The 19,894-nt window shown below is 34.5% G+C and overlaps 1 protein-coding gene and 1 long non-coding RNA gene across 3 annotated transcripts in view; one reads left to right on the top strand and one right to left on the bottom strand.

The window, feature by feature from the left end:
* Window positions 1–19,305, bottom strand: part of LOC102004284 — a 31,453-nt gene extending 12,148 nt beyond the window's left edge. The window contains exons 1-2 of one of the 2 annotated variants that reach the window (XR_260680.1): window positions 19,178–19,305; window positions 5,042–5,102 (exon numbers count right to left, since the gene is read on the bottom strand). This is a non-coding gene — a long non-coding RNA (uncharacterized LOC102004284). Of the gene's footprint in view, window positions 1–5,041; window positions 5,103–5,917; window positions 6,040–19,177 lie in introns of those variants that run through there. The other variant, XR_260679.1, reaches the window with a different exon arrangement.
* Window positions 1–19,894, top strand: part of Spata16 (spermatogenesis associated 16) — a 223,398-nt gene that overhangs the window by 49,480 nt on the left and 154,024 nt on the right. Inside the window, exon 3 of the mRNA XM_005383016.2 lies at window positions 18,591–18,736. Within this exon, the coding sequence (XP_005383073.1) occupies window positions 18,591–18,736 (146 nt within the window). The remainder of the gene's footprint in view (window positions 1–18,590; window positions 18,737–19,894) is intronic.

Genomic DNA, 19,894 nt, shown 5'->3' with positions numbered 1-19,894 from the left:
GCTTGGTACATTTTCAGAGAAAGTATTTCATTTCAAGCTTCTACAAGATACCGTTCTCTCCACAACAATTTAGGACTTGAGATAATTTTTTGGATGTCAAACATATTTATGTGCAGTGCTCCCATATTACAGAGGGCTTTCTGATGGGTGTGCTTTTGCTTTGTGGTCCTTTCTGCATTTCATAAATCCATAAATCACGGAATCATTCAGAATCCACCTGTTAGTGCCCTTATTCACTTTAACTCAAAAAACTTGGCGAGCTCAAAATTTCCCTAAAATTGATTCCTCCATTAGTCATCAAGCTTAATTTTGAAACAAATGTGATCTATGAAACATTTCTTTCCTTAATTTCCCCCACAGTAGCTCCTCTGTGTGTCTACCCGGATCTCACTTTCCCATAGCCCTCCCCTCTTCTTTTCTCCCAATCCCTGTCACACCCGCAGCTCACACTTTGCAAAGGATAACAAAACGGCCGGGGAGGGCACTGAGGTGCCCGCCCTCAGCGCGCTGGAGGTGCAGCCCACCCTTAGTTTTCCTCCTTCCGGGAGACTCTGCATTCCTGCCCTGCCCGAGCCTGTTCTCTCACTACCGATCCTCCGAGCTAAGTCTCCCCTTTTTCTGACTCCTCCCTTCCTGGGGTGCTCTCGTGGATTCTGGTAAAAGAAATCCTGAGCTAAGCCTAGGAACTCTTCTACATTAGGGCAGCGCCATAAACTAAGGTATGTGTTCTGCCCCGCCCAGACTTCCTTCTAGAAAATCAAGTCTCACTCAGCCCTACATAGAGTGCAAATCATGAGGAAGGAAATCAAACTCAGATAATTTCGGGACCCAGGGACAGACACTGATACTGTGGGGTACAGTGCTAGGGGTGTAGTATGGGACATATTTATACTAAATATTCAGTATTTGTTTAAATTACCTGAATTATTCATCTAAAATTTAATTTTAACAAGACATTGTGTGTTTTTATTTGCTATATCTGGCCACCTTATTACATCTCTTATCTCAGTAGGCTTATTTTCCTTTGCATACACTCTCATAATAATTCTACATGTAAAAAAAAATAGGGAAATTGTAAAGTAATATTTAGAGAATAACGTTCCTCAGGGAATTGGTAACATTTTGCTACCTGTGTACTGGGTGAAAAATTTGGTCTCATTCTTTCACTGACTAGTTTGTTAATGAATAAATAAAATTACTAGTTTATGAATAAATAAATTACTAGTTTGTTAATGAATAAAATAAAGAGTGATTTCAGTTTGCATTTGTGTATGGTTGATTGGGAGTTAAAACTTCAGTGTGTAATAACTGATAAATCAGTACATGCCAAGTATTTCAGTCCACTCTGACTACAAGTGACGATGGAATATCTTTACTTGAATGTAAACAAAAGACAAAGTTTTCAACTAAAGTATTGCAAAGAAAAAAGAGTACATCCATATATAAAGAGATGAACATTGCTTTTACTTCCTTTACTTGTATTAGTCCATTTTTTATTGCTTGGAACTTATCCAGAAGAGTTTATTTGGCTCATAGATTTGGAGATTGAAACTCCAGACCCCTGGACCGCCTCCCTTGCTCCGTCTCTGGCGAGGACCCCTGACTGGGTCACAACATGATGAAAGACAAACACCACATCCAAGCCATAGGACTGAAGCATTCTTTTACAAATGTGAGAAATACATTTCTTTTACCTCTATAAAGGAAGAACTGCTATTTTAGCCATGGTCAATGAGTTTTGTGCTTTGGAATGGGATTCGATTTTTATTATTTCATTAATTTTAAAAAATGTTAACTGAAAGTTTCATCTTGGTCCCACTTTTTATTTATTCTCTCCATAATGTTGTCAACCATGCACTCCTTGAAACTAGCAATGATTTCAAGTCATAATGAGGACTGCATATAAGATATTTGTGACTTGTCAAGCTCACAAGAAATAGAGAATTGCACCTGAACTTCTGCCCTATCTATATCAACTCACTGTCAATCTTTGGACAGTGTCATATTTCAGACAGTCACTTTATACATTTAGGCACCTGGCGAAATTCCTTAGCAAACTATAACATTTTCTGGGTGAACTGACAGAGACATTAACAATAAAGACATTTTTAGATATAACACGCAGGAGAGGTTGCAAAAGTGGTTTTCTACTGCAGACTTTTCCAAGACCTTGTAATTAGTGTGACCATAATGGATGGCAAATAAAGGTCTAAAGATTTTCTTCTCTGAATGTGGCCCATTGTTTTCTTCTAGTCATAATCACCAAAGAGTAGCGCAGAGACAAACATAAAGACTGGGCAAAGAGAAAGCGGCTGCATCCGCTCTTTGCATGTTTTGGGGAAGTGACGTGTCATCAGAGCTCACCAGGCGCCAAAGGAAGATCTGCAATACTAATTAGGGAAAAGCCAACTTTCATTCCTCCAGCTTGGTCTGATATCACTTGTGGGCTGTAAAAAGACTAAAACAGTGTGCAAATTTGACAGTTGGGAAGTCAGTATTTGATATCATCTCTTTCTTGGTCACTCAGTGTCAGTGCTATTTTGAGTGTTATTTTCACTACTGAAAATGATTTTGCATGACCAAAATCTTTCAGGTATTATCCATAGTAAATGTGACCTGGTAGCAACTAATATCTAAATCAATGTGAATTGCTTTTTGGTCCAGCCTTTCATGATACTAAGTCAACATATGTGTTTTTATCTATGAAGTTTGTTTCTTAAAAATATAATGATTTTAACATTTTTACTCAACTGATTTGTTCATTTAACTTTGCCATCACTGAAAAGAGGCATATTCCTATAGTAATATGTATATAAGTGCTATTTGCAAGCCATTAAGAATTGTAACAAGTATGTAGGACTCAGGACTTAGATATTCTGGCATTTTAAAATGTAGTGATTTAGGAGCATACCCTCTGAGCTCTGAGCAGTGCAAGTTTGAATGGAAGCTCAGTTACTTACTACAGCATTGTGACCTTGATGAAGTTATTTAAACTGCCTAAGCCTAAGTCTTATCATCTATAAAATGAAAATAAATACCATATTAGTACTTATCTCATATGGTAGTAGAGGTAAAGGGCTTAGCATAACTCACTGCATATGTAAACATTTGATAAATGCTTGCTATTATCATTGCTATAAGACATATTTTCATTAAGTTTATATCATACTACAATTCACCATAGAAGTATTATAATTATCACATGTCCTCCTGGGCTTTCTTCCCTCACACATTACCAGCCAAAATATTAAGATGGAAAGTTTCTTTCCTTCATGTTTTTCTCCCAGGGCTGCTGCTTATCAGAAGCAAATAGGCAAACAGGAAATTAGAAGTGGTGTCTCCATGTTAACCTATATTTTCTAAGCAAGGTCACTGAAGAAATCGACTTCCTATAAGTCTGAGTGAATCTTTCCCTTACTTTCAGAAATGGAAAACATTTTACAGAGCCTTTAGGAGACTCTGATAGGACGGTATTAGTCTGTGAGAGAGAAAGTAATCGTTCTCCCCTTTGTGCAGTAGGACTGAGAGCTATGAAAGTAAGTTATCACCTGTTCTCACATCCCTTGAAATCCTGATTAGTTCTCCAGCAAAAGTATTCTTTTTTGTTATTTCTCACCACCAGCTCTGGGAAACGGTAAGCAGGTTTTTATATGAAGACTTCAAAGGTTGTGCTTTAAATAAAGTTTTTTTTTTCCCTCATATGGAGAAATGACTTACATGTAGTATAGGAACTTAGTTTTCTCTGTATAAATCTATAAATATTGCTTTAAATACCCTTTAAGGAATTCAGATCCTGTTACTATTGCTCTTTCTATTCAGATCCTCTCACTATTCAGATCCTCTTTTTTCCTGAAGTATTTAAATTTGAAAATAATACTTTTGTTTCTAGGCTCTTACCCCCTTCTACTATTTTTCAAAGTCACATAGGATTAGACCAACCTTGTGAATAAAATATTTCAGAAAAATGTACAAAGATACAGAAAAAGTATTGAATTAAAAATCAGGAACGTTATTTTTAGCATCTTCCTCAACTATTTATAAGCTGTATAACCTTGGACAGATCACTAGATCTTTCAGAATATAGTTTTATTATCCACAAAATAGAAGTCAGTGGTGCCTCACAGAGCTTCAGTGAAGAGAAAAATAAGAGAATGTACATACTAGTGTTATTAAAATTCCAACTCTCCATTCACATATGTTTAGTAATATAGGATTAACTCTTCAGCTGCTCTAAAGGCTTTGCTGTCTTTTATAATTGGAGGCCACACATATGGTGTCTGACCATGTGAGAAGTCACAGAAGGCCACTATAGCCAGAGCACCATACATCACATAGTCTCTCCCTTCATTTCTGGGTATAGTGATAAAGAAGGAGATTATGCAAAAACGTGCTCACACTTTACCTAAAAGACTAGGGAATGATGTTCCTTTATCCTAGTTTTAAGAGAAAACTCTTTTAAAAAGTCATAATATTGACTAATATATTCCCATCATCTACATAATATAATATATTCTTCAAACTTTTTATTATCCCTGAGTGCCCATAAAGTCTCAGCTGTTTAAAATGATTTTTTCAGATTTACAGCATCCCATAAAAATTTTAGGTATAAAAAAATATTTTCCACTGAGCTAAAACTGCCCCAGCTTCATATAAGTTTTATATAAAAAAAAGAAAGAAAGAAAACCTGGTAGGGGGGCTGGGGATTTAGCTCAGCGGCAAAAAGTGCCTGCCTGGCAAGCACAAGGTCGTGAGTTCAGTTCCCGGTACCGGAGAAAAACCAAAAAAAAAAAAAAAAAAAGAAAACCTGGTAGGACAATCTATACCTGTAGAAATCTGGGAAATTGAGGCAGGAAGATCGCAAGTTCAAACCCAGCCTGGACAATTTAGCAATTAACAAGACCCAGTCTCAAAAGTTAAAAAAAAAAAGAAAAGAAAAGACTGCTACCTTCCCCTGAAAAGAATTCACTACAATATAAACCAGTATGTAAATTTAAACATATGTTCCATTAGTATTGCTCATTTTAAAACTTTTTATACTTACCAAGGTTTTCCTGATGTAAGAGCATGGATCACACGACCTGAGAACCCCATTCTTTCTTTGTCTAGAAGTAGAAATGCCTTGGTGTTGACAAACATTAATTTCTAGTATTCTTTATGCGTGTAAACATATCTGAATCATTCAGAAAGACAAATTTTCTGAGATAGCTACGCATGCCTCAATTTCACTAACTTAAAAGTAACATGGTTAACTTAAAATAGAATATGCCAACTCAGGTCAAAAATACACTTATGTTATCTTGTAATAAGATGCACTAAACCTACTTTTTCCTCTTTTCAAATCTTTCTAGAAATATTTATTTGAAAATTTGGGTGTTAACCAGATGCCAGCTCCATTTAAATTAAGTAGTAGATAGAGAAAATTTGCCTTAAACAAGCATGTTCCAAAATGAATTATAAAAACCTCCAGGCCCTTGAGATGCTCTTTAAAAAAATAAATAAATAAATAAATAAGCTTGTTGCAAGAAGGGAGTGTTATGATCCAATAAGTTGATAAAACACCATATACCACCTCTTAAATATTTGCAGCACACATTAGTATGCTCAATAGTTTTAATAACCTATAGTCAAGCTTATTATAAGGTTATTCAATCTAAGAAACAGTGACCATTTCCTGCCATATCAAGGTCACGATTCCTTCCATGAGAAGTATTTCAGTGGCATCACTTTTTGATAAACTTCTTGATATCCTAAAGGACATAGTTTCAGAATTCCTTTTGTCATAAAGGTAGCCAGTGGAACTAAAAGAAAAGAAAAAACAGCGTGTGTAGAGACCCATATTCTCCCTTTGCTATCCCATACTATATAACTTCATATGAGGTGATCATAGTATGTAGTATGAGAAATTTGGAAAACATACCCTTAGAAATTTTTCTAGCAGTATAGATGAAGATATTGGCCCCAATTTTTCACAGCTCCTCTCCCTGCCAAGTCCTAACACTGTGCATCCATGCCGTGATGTTCTCAGGCTGTAACTTCTGACTTGGCCATGACTGATGGAGCGTAAGTGGACCTGAAATTTGCAAAGCATTAAATGTGCTTGTGCAGTTGTTTTACCCTCTTGTACATTGACCTTTTCCATGAGAAGAATATGTCTCATGGAAAATACCTATGTGCCACTGCGAGTCCTGGTTATCTTGGCGTTAACTACCATCAGTGCCACGCCTCTCTGGACACAGCATGATTGGCCAATTTTAGCCAACATGTGGACATGTGGACAAGATTGAGTTTTGTTTCATGCAAGTTAATGTGGGAGTGGTTTGTTTTGCAATGTTTTCATGGTGATTGATGACCATGAATAAATATACCACAATACAGGGGACTTGCTCAAAATTATTCAGAGAGTGCTATAAATGTGTCTACTAAGTAGACAAGAAGATGAGAGCTAAATCAAGCTGTGTATTACAGCCTACTGGATTTGTAAAGTACTACATTTTTAAAAGTCCTTGAATTCTTCATTTCTTAAAAACTATGCCTTAACAAGAGCATGTAACTTTTTGAGATCTTACTTGCATGGTTATTCCAACATTTCTAAGGAAAATGAGCCCTCCCAGAGAGCCCAATTTTTTCCACTTACACCTTACAGATGAGATTATGTAAGACATCTAATTAATAGAAATATAATTTAAAAAGCAGTAAATCTGCACTTTGTACATTAAGACAAAGGGTCCCACAAAATCTCAGTTATTTTTAAATTTTCTTAAAATATAAATTTTCATTTTACTAATAGCAAAGGGGAGGAAGTATATCAGAAAATCCTCTACTTAGGGAGCCAGTAGTTCTGTAATAAAAGACATCAGCTCACCAGACAGCTCACTACTACTTGCCAACACCGCCTTCATCACTGAATCCTAGCAAAGCCACTGTGCTCTTGATCAGAACCAGCCACTTCTCCCTGTAGCACCTCTGCCATCTCTCTCTCTCTCTCTCTCTCTCTCTCTCTCTCTCCTCTCTCTCTCATCCTTCTTCCCTTGATTTCCATATGATCTGGTATCCTGTGCTTCCTGAATTACACAATTGTACATTCTCAATAAAACTGGTGAGGATAAGAATTAAGTGATTAACCTTACCTAGTTATTTTACTACTCAATAAATTTTGACCTATTTTCCTGCCTAGTCTATATCATACTAGTTCCTTAATTGTAGTCCAATAATGAGATAGAGATAGAGATGATAGAGATAGAGAGAGATAAAGATAGAGATGTAGGCATCATAAATATGACAGCAATATTACTGATAACTGTTGGGATTCATATTGACTAATGGCCAGTTGAGAAAGAGCATTACACCCACCTAAGGTACATAGGATTTAAGTTAGACCACAGACCTGGATTTAAATTGTATCTCTAGGACTTACTGTCTAATAAGTTAATATACTCTCTTAAACCCCGTTTCCTTATCAGAAAATAAGGAGTAGCAAAATTTAATAAGAAACCATCTATAAAGGATATTTCATGGGATGCCATATGTAAGGGACTTAACACAATGCCAAACATATGCCTCTCTATAAATACTATTATTATTGTACAAGATATGCACTTGTGTGCAATAATATACTTACTTTACAATACAAATAACTAACTTAAGTGTGCTATGAACATTATCTTCATTTTAAAGTCACTAGTTTGATGAGTTAAAAGGCAGGAGTGGAAAGGAAGATTTATTGTATTAATTCATCTCACTCTTGCCACATTGCTAATCTGCTTTACACATTGGCTCGCTAAAGTTTAGGGGTATCCCTAAAGATACCCTGAAGGTTAATGTATATCGTCTACATGCTTCAGAGCATAAGCAAATTACGGGCTGGTCAGATCAAGGTGAAGCCCAGCGGAATGAACCCACTGTGGCCACACCTCAATTTTAAGGCTACCTGGGAAAAAGAAAAAGGCTGAAGCGCAGCTATTTTAACAAAGAGGAGTAGGAGTGATTAATTACTTTTTACTGTCATTCAACAGCTTGTCACCCAGGGAGTAACCTCATTTCCCATAAATTTAATAGAGGTCATATCATGGCCTACTTGTCTGAGAAGCATTGCTCCTGAAACCCTGATGGTACTTTTAAGTCCACTGATGTGTGAAGATAATTCTCTGCATCTCTTAGCCCTACATACTTTGTCTCTCCCGGGGAGACACTTTAGTAGATCTATGTGGCACCATGTGGAAACTTACAAGTGACAAGCTCTTTGATTCATTTCTCTTTCATATAAAAATGATAAAAAAAATTTAAAATCAATGGGTGTTATTCTACAGTGTAGAACTTCTTTCCACTCCGTTAAGGGAGTATGAAAATACATTTATTGAAATTGAAAACTATTAGTCATAAGACTTAGGCAGACCTGAATGTTTAGTTTGGTGTCTGAAAAGAAATTTTAAATATCCCATCAAGGAATTTGCAGTTTAGGATGAAGGCTAATTATTGTACCTAATCCCTGCATATGCATTCACCCACACAAAGAGACTAAAGAGTGAGAAAACTGCAAAGAGCCATCAGATACCACTTGGAATTTTGAAAACCCATTGCCCCAAGAAAGAACAGATTGTTAAAAGTAAATCTGTGTCTGTACTCATGGAATACCCAATTCAAAGACAAAATACCATGGTTTCTCTTATATGAGAAGCCCAAAGTATAAATAAAGAGCAAAATAAAAGAATAATAGAAAGTAGGGAGGTAGGTCTTTCTCAAAGCTGCAGGGCATCAGACACGGAGGGAGGGAAGAAGAAGGTGTTACATTATGTACAACAGACATGTAGTAATAAAAAATATTGCCTCTTAAAGAAAAAGCCTTTGCAATTAAACCACCAACAGCTTCTTTCTTCCATCCAAAAACTCACTTCTGGACTCTCAGTGATATTGTATCACATAATTCCACTCCAGCTCCTCTTTCTTTATGTCCACACATGGTTGTTAATCTCATGCAGCCTGTCTATGATAGAAGGGGTTTGAGTGGCAGTTGCTACATCTCAGGATGTGATTGTAAGAGACGGGGAAGGACACGAGCAGTGAACCCTAGAGGGCGAAGTTTTTTGTTTACTTGTTCGTTTATTTGTTTTCGTCCTAGCAAAGATATTTGTACATAAAGTATAGAGGCACTGAGGTCAGCTTCAAGAGAATTAAGAAGCAATCACAACCCAATGTGTTAGCAAACGATTGGCTTGGATTAATTTCTTCTTATGCAAGGACAGGTCTTTGAAAAGACTCCATGCTGTTAAAACCTGGAACCTAGAAGCCATAGTAGTGGAAAAAGAATTATTGGAAGTTGTGACGAGAACATCTACTGAATTTCTAACAGAAGTTCTGTATGTATGATTTTTTTAAAATGAACAATTTAAGACAATGGTCCTGATATAGAGCAAGCATTATTTTCTATTAAAAAATCAATTCTAACTTCTACTACTAACTAGGACAAATCACCAGGTCATCTAGTATAGTTTTTAATATCTGTGAAATGGGACAATAATAGCCATTTTATCTACTTCATAGAGACACCAAACATTTAAGTGTAAGATAGATATGAAGATGTCTAAGAAATGCCAAAAATTTCACTAATAAGAGTTTTTAATGTCTTTCAGTTTTTAGAGGTTGTCCGATACATTTATAATTTGATTTTATCTTCTTTAAAACTTTATTCTATAAAAAACATTCAAACAATACAATAAAAGAATAGCAATAGTTAATACACTGTTTTTTATTATTTTCAAAGTAGTTACTCAGAGTACAAGACACAAATAAAGATTTTCTCTTTTAAAGAAGAAATAAATGAAAAGTTACATAAATATTTTCAATGAAAAATTTGATTTGATTTTATATTGATTGCTTACTGCTTTTAGCTTAACATTTATTCTGCAAATTAAATTTTGTAATTGTCATTATTTCCTCCAGTTTCTTAATCTCAATTATTTTTCAAAATAACTAAAATAATGCTCCCTTTTAAACTCATCTTTCAGATGTGGATTAAAGAGAAACTTTTAAATTAAGAGAAGCTCTTTATGATTTCTGCTTCTCCATCTTTGGCTCTTTTTTTTACACTGACTTCATTCTTAAACAAATGAAGTCTACTTCATTTGTACTCTATGAAAAAGAAAGGCCCTTTACACTGGGCTTCCATGTAATTATAACACCTGAATCTTTTGCAGCATAGGCAGAAACAATTTTCTGAAGGTGTTCAATTCTGTAGAATGAGAAGAAAAATTCAGAACATACCCAAACACCAGGTTTCCATGACTAAATCTAACTAAATGACAACAAAAATGATTGAGATTTAAAAGACTAGTGTAAAGAAATTAAGCAGATAATCCAAAAGTGAAGAAATTTAAATGACAGTCATGTTTCTAAATGGCCTAGACTTACCAACAATAAGGAAAGTAGCATTTTAAATAATAGTAAGCCCACACTTTCTTATTTAGCATATATAAAAGAGATAAAAATAAAAGCAACAGAATTTTCAAGTAAAATAGAAACATACAAGTCTATATATATTTATGTATGAAACTAAGATAAATAAACTAAATAGTCTAAGACATTAATGGAACAAGTAAAACAAGAGCAAAATGATGAAAGTCACAATTAATGAATTGGAAAGAATAAGATAATTAATCATTTGAGAGTATGTTGTTCTTACTCAAGACAAAATATAAAACTCCTGGCAATTATTGTTAAGAAATAAACAGAGTAAACAAAACTACACAGTACCGAGAATGAACAAGGGTATGACACTGTGAAAACCCAGGCATTTAAAATGTTCCAAGGGGGGCTGGGGATTTAGCTCAGCGGCAAAAGCGCCTGCCTGGCAAGCGCAACGTCGTGAGTTTGGTTCCCGGTACCGGAGAAAAAAACAAAAAAAAAATAAAATAAAATAAAATAAAATAAAATGTTCCAAGAATATTGTGTTCTCTACAGTGATGACAGATTTCTAAATCTAGATGAAACTGATAATTTTGTAGGAAAACAAAAATTAGCAAAATTGATACAAACCATTGTAAACCTAAGCCAAACAATAATTAAAAGGGATAAAAGAAGTTGAGTTCAGTTTTTTTATCTCAATCATTTGTTTCAAAATGTTCTGGAGTATTGGAAAAGATGGAACTCTTTCCAGTGGTCTTAAAAAGTTAGCTTAAGCCTGGTACCAAAACATGCTAAACATAACTCATAATAAATTGCATGTTTGGAAAAATCTAATTAAATATTTACTAAATTAAAATAAGTCAATAAAATCAGAGCAGCCTAATTTTAAAATAAGTAAAATTCACGAGCAAACAGTATATCCATAAACATTACAAGTAAATATAAGAGGTTGAGCTACTCATGGACTGCCGCTTTTGTCCGTTTGATTAGCAAGGAGTAAGTAAGTTAAAAACTCATTAATACCTGGTGTGAGTGAGGTAGAGAAAAAAGAACTTTAGTTGTTTCTTGGTAAAAGTGTAAAACTTTTCTAGAAAGCACCTTCATGATGCATATTCTGAAGTGGTTTGGGGGATTGGATTATATAACCTGACTCAGCAATTCCAGTAAGAATACATTGTAAAGAACGGAGAGAAATATAACAATTTGGAAATGACCAAACACAGGAAAAGATGTACATACAGCACAAACTGTTTGGTGTACATTAGTTATGACACAGAAATTTCAGTGGCGTGAGAGAAATTTTTTTACTGTAGAAAGAATTAAATTGGAATCTCACAAAATTATACAAAAATTTAGAATAATGATATCTCTCTTACTAACAGAAATGTTCATAATATTTTAAGAGAAAACAAGGTTTACATATTACTATGAGTAGTAATAATATCACTTTTGTAAATGTATAGAGATAAATAAATGTCCATATAGATATATCTAATATACCTGTATGGATATATATGTATATGTTATACATATCCACACTACATCTAACAGTGGCCACTTTAGTAGTAGAGTTATTCTGCAGAATTTCTGAATTATCTAAATTTCTAATGCTTCACTAGAATATTTTTGTCTATCTGAAGTGAAAAATCAGTTCTATTTGGTTGAGTTTTTGTCCTAATCTGTTGTGATTCCACACTTTATTGAATACATTTAAAATGAATGCATAATATTTGCACATTTAGCTATACCATTTTACATTCTTAACTGTAAATTTACATTCCAGCTATACCACTTTACATTCCTAACAGCAGTGATTAATTTTCTCAGCACACGGCCTCTGACCTTGTTGCTTATTCTTTTGTCAGCCATTATGATAGGGATGCGGTGATATCTCACTGCAGGCTGGGGCTGGGGGTTGTTTGTTTGCTATTTTTCTGAGACAGGGTCTCATTATGCAGCCTATGCAGGTCTCAAACTGCATTGTTCTAATAACAAATGATGTCAAACATATTTTTATGTGCTTATTTTCTATCTGTCTATCCTTTTGATGAAACGTCTGTGTCTTCTATTCACATTCAAGTTGGATTAATTGGAGTTTTTTTTTTTTAATTTTGAACTTTAATTCCATTGTAGTCAAAGAATTTGCTCAGAATGACTTCAACTTTTCAGTTTGCTTAGATTTAGTTTATGACACAGGGTATCATATAGGCAACTTTTCCACGGGTACCCAAGAAAAATGTACATTCCGCTGCTGTCAGGTAGAATGTTTTATAGATAGATAGATATGTGTGCATTTTTCCATTGCATCCTGTTAGTTGATTGTGTTGTTCAGCTCCATACCTTTGCCAGTATTTCTGTCATTTGAAGAGAGGAAAATATTGAATTCCTTTCCTGTAATTGAAATGAGTCTATTTTAACTAACATATCCTAATTTTTCAAAGGACTTGAAAAATAGTGTCAAATATATGATATAACTTTTAGTATGATACAAAAGCATAAAAATATACAAAGAAACATAACATGAATTAGTAAAATGGACCAGTGACACAACTTTAAATATTGCATGGTTTCTGAGAAGACAAAGTATTTAAAGAGCAAAATAAGTGATAATAGGAAGCAGGGAAATAGATCTTCTACAAAAGGAAAGGCAATCAAAAGACAGGGAAAGAGGAAGGGGAGAGAAGTGGATGCAAAAAGCATTAAAATGTGTTAGGAACTTGTACCAACTCTCCACAGTGAGTATAATCATTGGGTACAAACATGGACTTACAAGTAACTACTGGCAATTCTATGGAGGTGGGGTTATTGGTAACTTTCTCTTCATCTTTATACCTTTTTGAAATTTCCAAAATCAATACACATATCTTTATTCACTGATTATATCTATTTATAGATATTTGGTCAAATAATGCCACATTTGTCAAGAATTGTTCTCTCCTAAATCCCTAGAGATTACTGAAACTAATGCTCCAGGATTATACTGAGCAAACACTCATTAAATAATGAGGGAGTACCTATTAGCAGTATAAATCTTGCTAATGATGATCTTATCTAAAGAGAAATGTGCAGTAGAATATTTTAATATGACTACAATATAACATTTAGTATTGATTGCACTATTCTTGAGTCTTGGTATTTTTATTTGCATTTTTAAGCAAACTTGGAAATTTCATTGTGCATAATTTTTAATACACTTGATACATATTATTTAAAAGAACTTGGAGATGATGCAGAGCTTCACCATACAAAATGGTAGGAGTTCAACAATGGTTCTTATAGTGCATATTGTTTTCAATCAGTCATTCTAATTACCAAATTCAAGCGTGTAAAATTGGTCAAGAAAAAAGAAAATTTTAAGCATTGACTGTTCCTCTCAATAAACTACAGACATCAGCAATACACCTATTCCAGCTCTCCTTATATATACATACAAATTTTGGTTTTTTGTTTTTTTAAAAAAAACCAACATAACAAAAACAAATACGTAAACAGAACAGCATAGAGAGCAATAAAAATGATACAGAATTTTAAAACATGATGATAGGATATTAACAATGGTTATTATACTACACAGCGTAATCTTCAAAATGGTTGAACATATAACCAGATATAGGCATGCAAGACTGATCAAACAATTACACGTTAACAGTTCCTTTCAATAAACCAACAGATATTAGTAGTACAATTATCCCAGCTATCCTGTGTGTATATATATATATACATATTTTTTGTTCTTCCTTCTTTCTTTTTCCTCTCTTTATTTTTTTTTTACTTGTTACTGTCTTTGATTGTTTGATCAGTCTTACATTCCTATGTCTAATGGACTGAGCAACTTCGTTGAAGATAACATGTAATATAGCAACCATTGTGAATTTCTGTTATTTTGTCTTGAGGTCATGTATCATTTTTGTTGTTTTTGTGTTGTTTTGATTTTGTCTTCATTATTTTGTCAGTTTTTAATTTTTAAAATAAAAAAAATAAAAAAAGAAATTGGAGAAACCTAAGACAATGTGCATTAATATCACTACAACAAAATACATTATCTTACTGTTTTCAGAAAATTATCAAATATTTTTGTAAAATATATATTATCTTATTAAAGTTTAAGTTTATGTTTCTAATTTACTACTTAAATCCCATTTTAACATCTAGATTTTCATTAAAAACATCTATACTTACAGGAGTTTGGTGTTTATTTGTTTGTTTGTTTGTTCTGTCTTTTTGAGACAGGATTTCACTAATGCAATTCAGGCTGGCCTTGATCTCACTTTGTAGCTAGGCTGGCCTCAAACTCACAGTGATCCTCCTGCTTCCTCCCGAGTGCTCGGATTGCAGGCGTGCACCACCACATCTGGCACTTATAGGAGTTTTGACTGCTTTTAACCCCAAATATTACACTTTTAATATGTCCACATTTCATTCAAAAGTAGTTTATGGTTCCTTTTGAAATAAAATAACACCAATATTATTTTTCCCTCTCAAAGTCTTCATATTAGTATTCTATTTCAGGTGGTTTTCCTTTAGTTCCCTGATATAAAGATCTTCACCAAAGATTTAAAGAGTATATTTTTAGACAAGCAGAAGTTGGACACAATCACTCTAACTACATTGAAACCAATTGAAACTACATTATATCTTATCTTCTGGAGAATTAACTTTTCAGTCTGAAACAATGACTGCATTAAAACTTAAAACTTCATTAAAATCCCACCATGTTTTTTGTTTGTTTGTTTTTTGTTTTTTTTCTGGTACCGGGAATCAAACTCACGACCTTGCACTTACCAGGCAGGTGTTGTGCTGCTGAGCTAAATCCCCAGCCCCTCCCGCCATGTTTTTTGACAGCCTGATGATAGCATTCTGTCTATAACTACCTATACTATTACTTTAACATTTAACATCAACTCATTTTATATCAGTTTGCCTTATTGCACAGCTGACTTCAAAAATGTACTCCTTTGGAAGATAACAATTAAGGCAACCTTTGATAAAATCAGTAAAGTTCTCAATTTTACAATACCTGATTGATAAAAATTACCACAAGTGCATATAAAGCCTTCTCAGCAAGCTGCCTGTTTTGCCATTTTAATCTGAATTGAAAAATTATCCTTGTCTTTCACTGCTCTCATAGTTTGAATTCATAAATATCCTCATTTGTATATTAAGATTGGTCATCGTTATTCCTTTTCTATCCTTGAATCTCACAGAAGTGGAGACTGCTGCTGACATTAGGAGATCTGGCATTTATTCTCCACTTTCACCCAGTGTTCACAGACTAAGTCTTCAATACTGCAGAGTCTGAAGTATGGCTTCCTCTGTCATGCAGGAGCTGAATGTCCTCATGGAAGCCCCGCCAGCAGCTCTCTGAATGACCCACACAGAAATCTCATAAATAGTGAACCTAACAGAAAGGCTTGCTCACACCAGCAGATCAGAGAATAACACAGACAGAAAGAAACAAAGAGCACACATAATGTGGAGCTAATTTTGCTTTAAAATTTTACGTAAATAATCAGTTTATGTATTTAAGACTTGGAGAAGTGCTGATTTCATTTAAGAAAAATAACTGTGAGGTGTACGGTTTTAGTGCTTTGAGATATAGATAAAGCTGTGTAAACTGTGTTCGTTTTGTTTTCCATTGTTGTGTGCTTCATAGTAACGTCACACAATTTGTTTTCTGGAAAACTGTCCAGACCATTCTGGGTGTTCTGGGATCAGACGGGTAGAAGGGAGGAAATGCTGTCTCAAGCTGTCATTTATAACCTACAGTGTTTTCTAAAATTCTATGTTAAGGTCTGTTTATAACCAGATTGACATTTCTGGAGTAAAACTCTCAGAAATAATCACTAGATGTGGTTAAATATTTCATGTCATATACCACTCTCACAGGGTAGTCTCCACACAGCATCCAAACAGCACTGACTAAAATCATTCCCTTTTTGTTTTCCGCGGTCTTTGCTGTTCTTTTTCTATTTTTAAGTAGGTGAGAAAATGTTTTATAATATCTTCCCTAAGAGCTGTTATAAAAAATGTGAATAAAGGTCGACACTGTGCTGAAGAATAATTTGGGGACTAAACCCCTACATTGATCATTAGTTATTACTAGAAGAAGTATTAACAGTTTATGTATCTAAACATCTATTCCAATTACTAAGGAAAAGATTAACATGTCAGTGGAAATACACAAGGAGTAGAAAACAAATATTCACATACAGTTAAAATAGCCAACACTTATGAAAAAAATTAATTCATATCAAAATATGAAGGCAACAATTTTCATCTGGCAAATGGTTATAGATACTCAATAAATATTTATTTAATTCAGTAACATTTTTTGGCCATCAAACTGGGAGTTTCAAAAAATAATATAAATCTACAGAACACAATCTCCAAAGAAAACACAATAGCATAAGGTAACTATCAATTCAAACTATTCATAATGAATATCTAGATTCTATATTTTTATAGTTTATAGGTTTTTGATACAACTTCTCAACTATCCATACTGCATTTTTAAAAATTAAAATTGACAATAGTGTTAATGTACATGGCAAGCCAGTTTTAAGTAGCAATCTATAAAAGAGAAATTATTTTAAACTACATCACTTAGAAAACAGAGTTTAGAACACAAAAAATTTTACATTTGTTTGTAAATGATAGTAGTACTTTTAAATATTCCTATCCAGTGAGACTACTTCCCCAGGATTTAAGGTGTTACTGACAATACAGTGAATATTTAAATTTTAAAAATTTGTTAAGGTAAAAGGCATATTGTCATAGACACCCCTCAGAATACCCTTAGTTCAAACTGACCTATCCTGGGGGCTGGGGATTTAGCTCAGTGGCACAGCGCCTGCCTGGCAAGCGCAAGGTCATGAGTTTGATTCCCGGTACCGGAAAACAAACAAACAAAAAAAAAAAAACCAAACTGACCTATCCCATCATTCTTGCCACTCTCTGAAGCAGTTCTGGAAGTCCTCTTTCTTGAGTATCTTTAGTTGTACTGTTATGGCTACCTTAATGTCCTAAATTAGTGAAAACTGTTTACATTTCATGATCATTTTGACTTTGAGGAAGAACCAGAAGTTCTATACCCTGTGAATAATGTGGGTGAGGATACACTGTAATATTTCTACAGCCTGCCTTTATGTTAGATTCTATTCAGCAGTAGCATTCACCATATTTTTGACCACACATTGTAAAAAAAGCATTTTGCAAAAAAGACTTTCAGAACTCTTTTAGAAAGTAGCAGGAATGATGAGATAAATATGTGAAAAGCCACAGGAAATATTTTGCAAAGGGTTAGTGACAATGTGTCTCTTACTGAATTAATTTTGTTTTTTAAATTTAAACATTCACCAAATCTTTCAGTTGCTCCTTGTGTAGACAAAGGAAGCACAGAAGAGCAAAGGAACAGCTCTTCTGCATAAGGCCAGTGGACAGAAAATGGGGTTTCTCCTTTCCCATCAGACTTAATTTCAAGGAACAGCAGAAAACTTTGAAAGGGAAAGAAAAATGCTGATCCACTGTTGTCATATTACTGAGACTTCTTAATGTTTGAGTTTCTTTCCCAAAATTAATTATTTTCTTTCTCTATAGTTTATCTATGTTGCCCAGAAACCATTGACTTCCTGGAATTTTTATTAAGAATTCCACATTCTTGCCATGTTTTTCAGATACTGTGGCCTCTGCCAATAAATCCTAATAAATTTTCACTTCTTTTCTTTCAATAACATCCTAAAGAATATGATTCAGACTCAAATTAATCACCGATCATGTTAATGGCTCCTAGGAGTTTACTTCCGATACCCCTTATTATATTAAATCAAACTTGATAGTGTGCTAGATCATTGCTCAGCCGGGTTTTCATAAAAGCATTGGTATTTAATATGATTTATGCCTAGTTTTCTGTTAATATCTTTTGCTTATCATGTGCTTTATTTTAAAAACAGACATTCTTAGAAAATGACACTCCTTTAAAATCTGTAATACTTCTAAAATATTTTATAGGAAGCATTTTACAGTAAAACGTTCATTTTATATTACATCACATAATAGCTAATGAACAATTTAATGTACAAAGTATTAATATTTTGCTTTTAGTTTTAAAAGTGTATATATGTATGTTTTGCTTACTTAAAAATAAGTTATATGACAAGATTATTAGGAAGTGTAATGTACTGTGTGTTTTTAAGCTTTGCAGCAAAGGGGCAGCCCTAGGAAAACCCTTTGACGTGCCTGCTGACCACATAGCAGCTGTAGCAAGTTTCATTGAGGCAAAGCTTGTCACCTGCTATCTACGGATGAGGAAACCTGACCTTGCCCTGAATCATGCACACAGGTAAAATGAAATACTACAAATCGAGTCAGTAACAGTACTAAAAAGTACTACCCAGGTCCAAGGAGCCTACTCTCTGAGCTTGTCTGATCACATTCCCTTTCATTTTGTTTTAAAGATGAAACAACAACAACAAAAAAATACATACTGCTTGATTTATGTAAAACTAAGCAATCATGGAGATAAACAGGGATCTTAAAACCTAAAGGAAGAAATGGGCACATAAGCAATAATTAGGAATAGTATTCATATTGTGGGGCAAAATAAAAAGGCAGGCAACTGTAGCAGAAAAGTGCTGCAGGAAGAGAGGAGGGGGAGACAAAGGTAAAGAAGGGACGTGGTGTGTAAGGCGAAGAATGGTTTCCAAAACTGCCAGAGATGCCGAATGGTAGAAGGGAACTCTGACTGTGCCGCTTGAGGCGGGGCTCGGAAGTTGTGGCTTACCTGGTGACAGCACAGTTGATTCAAAGGACAGGATGATTCAAAGCATAACATCCTTTGGGCAGCTTTCCAAAGGCATGAAATATTTTATCTATATTTTTAAACATTTCTTTTTTCATATTTATAACCTTCCTCAGAATTCTGTATCATTACGTTACCATGTGGATGATTCCTAGAATTCCCAGGGTTACCCGGCCTCTCTTTTCTTCCATTATAATGTACCTGCCTTGTGTCCCTTTTTTGAAAGGTCTTGTTCTCATCAGTAGCAATCAGTTATAATCTACAGCAAAGGTAAAGTGATTATGCTACACTTTTCCAATAATGCTTCCCTTGAAACTATACTTTTATCCTTCCCAACCTGACTTAGAGCAATTTACCTAGAACTTCTGTGTTGTCCCTTTTTTGGTCTCATATGCTTATATTTCCTTTGGATATAAGTAGAAAAACTAATATTGATATGAGACCATAATACCTGTTTTATTAATAGACTCTGGGAAACATAAAAGTTATAGTAAGAGCCATTAGTGAGTGATTTGCCAACATAGTAAAAGCCATTTAGAAACCCACGTGGAGAGTGTGGGCCGGACTCATACCACCGCGATTCCCAGCCGAAAAGCGCCCAAAGAGCCAGGTAGGCCGCACCCAATCCCGGAGGCCAGGACGCGAGAACAAAGACCCCGGTGACACTGCAGACTGAGTTTCTAGGCGCTGGGAGGCCCT

This window comes from Chinchilla lanigera, unplaced genomic scaffold (genome assembly GCF_000276665.1).
Source record: "Chinchilla lanigera isolate Chin_1 unplaced genomic scaffold, ChiLan1.0 scaffold00019, whole genome shotgun sequence".
Lineage (NCBI taxonomy): Eukaryota > Metazoa > Chordata > Mammalia > Rodentia > Chinchillidae > Chinchilla > Chinchilla lanigera.
The sequence above is the reverse complement of the archived record's forward strand: the minus strand, read 5'-3'. Positions and strand labels throughout refer to the sequence as shown.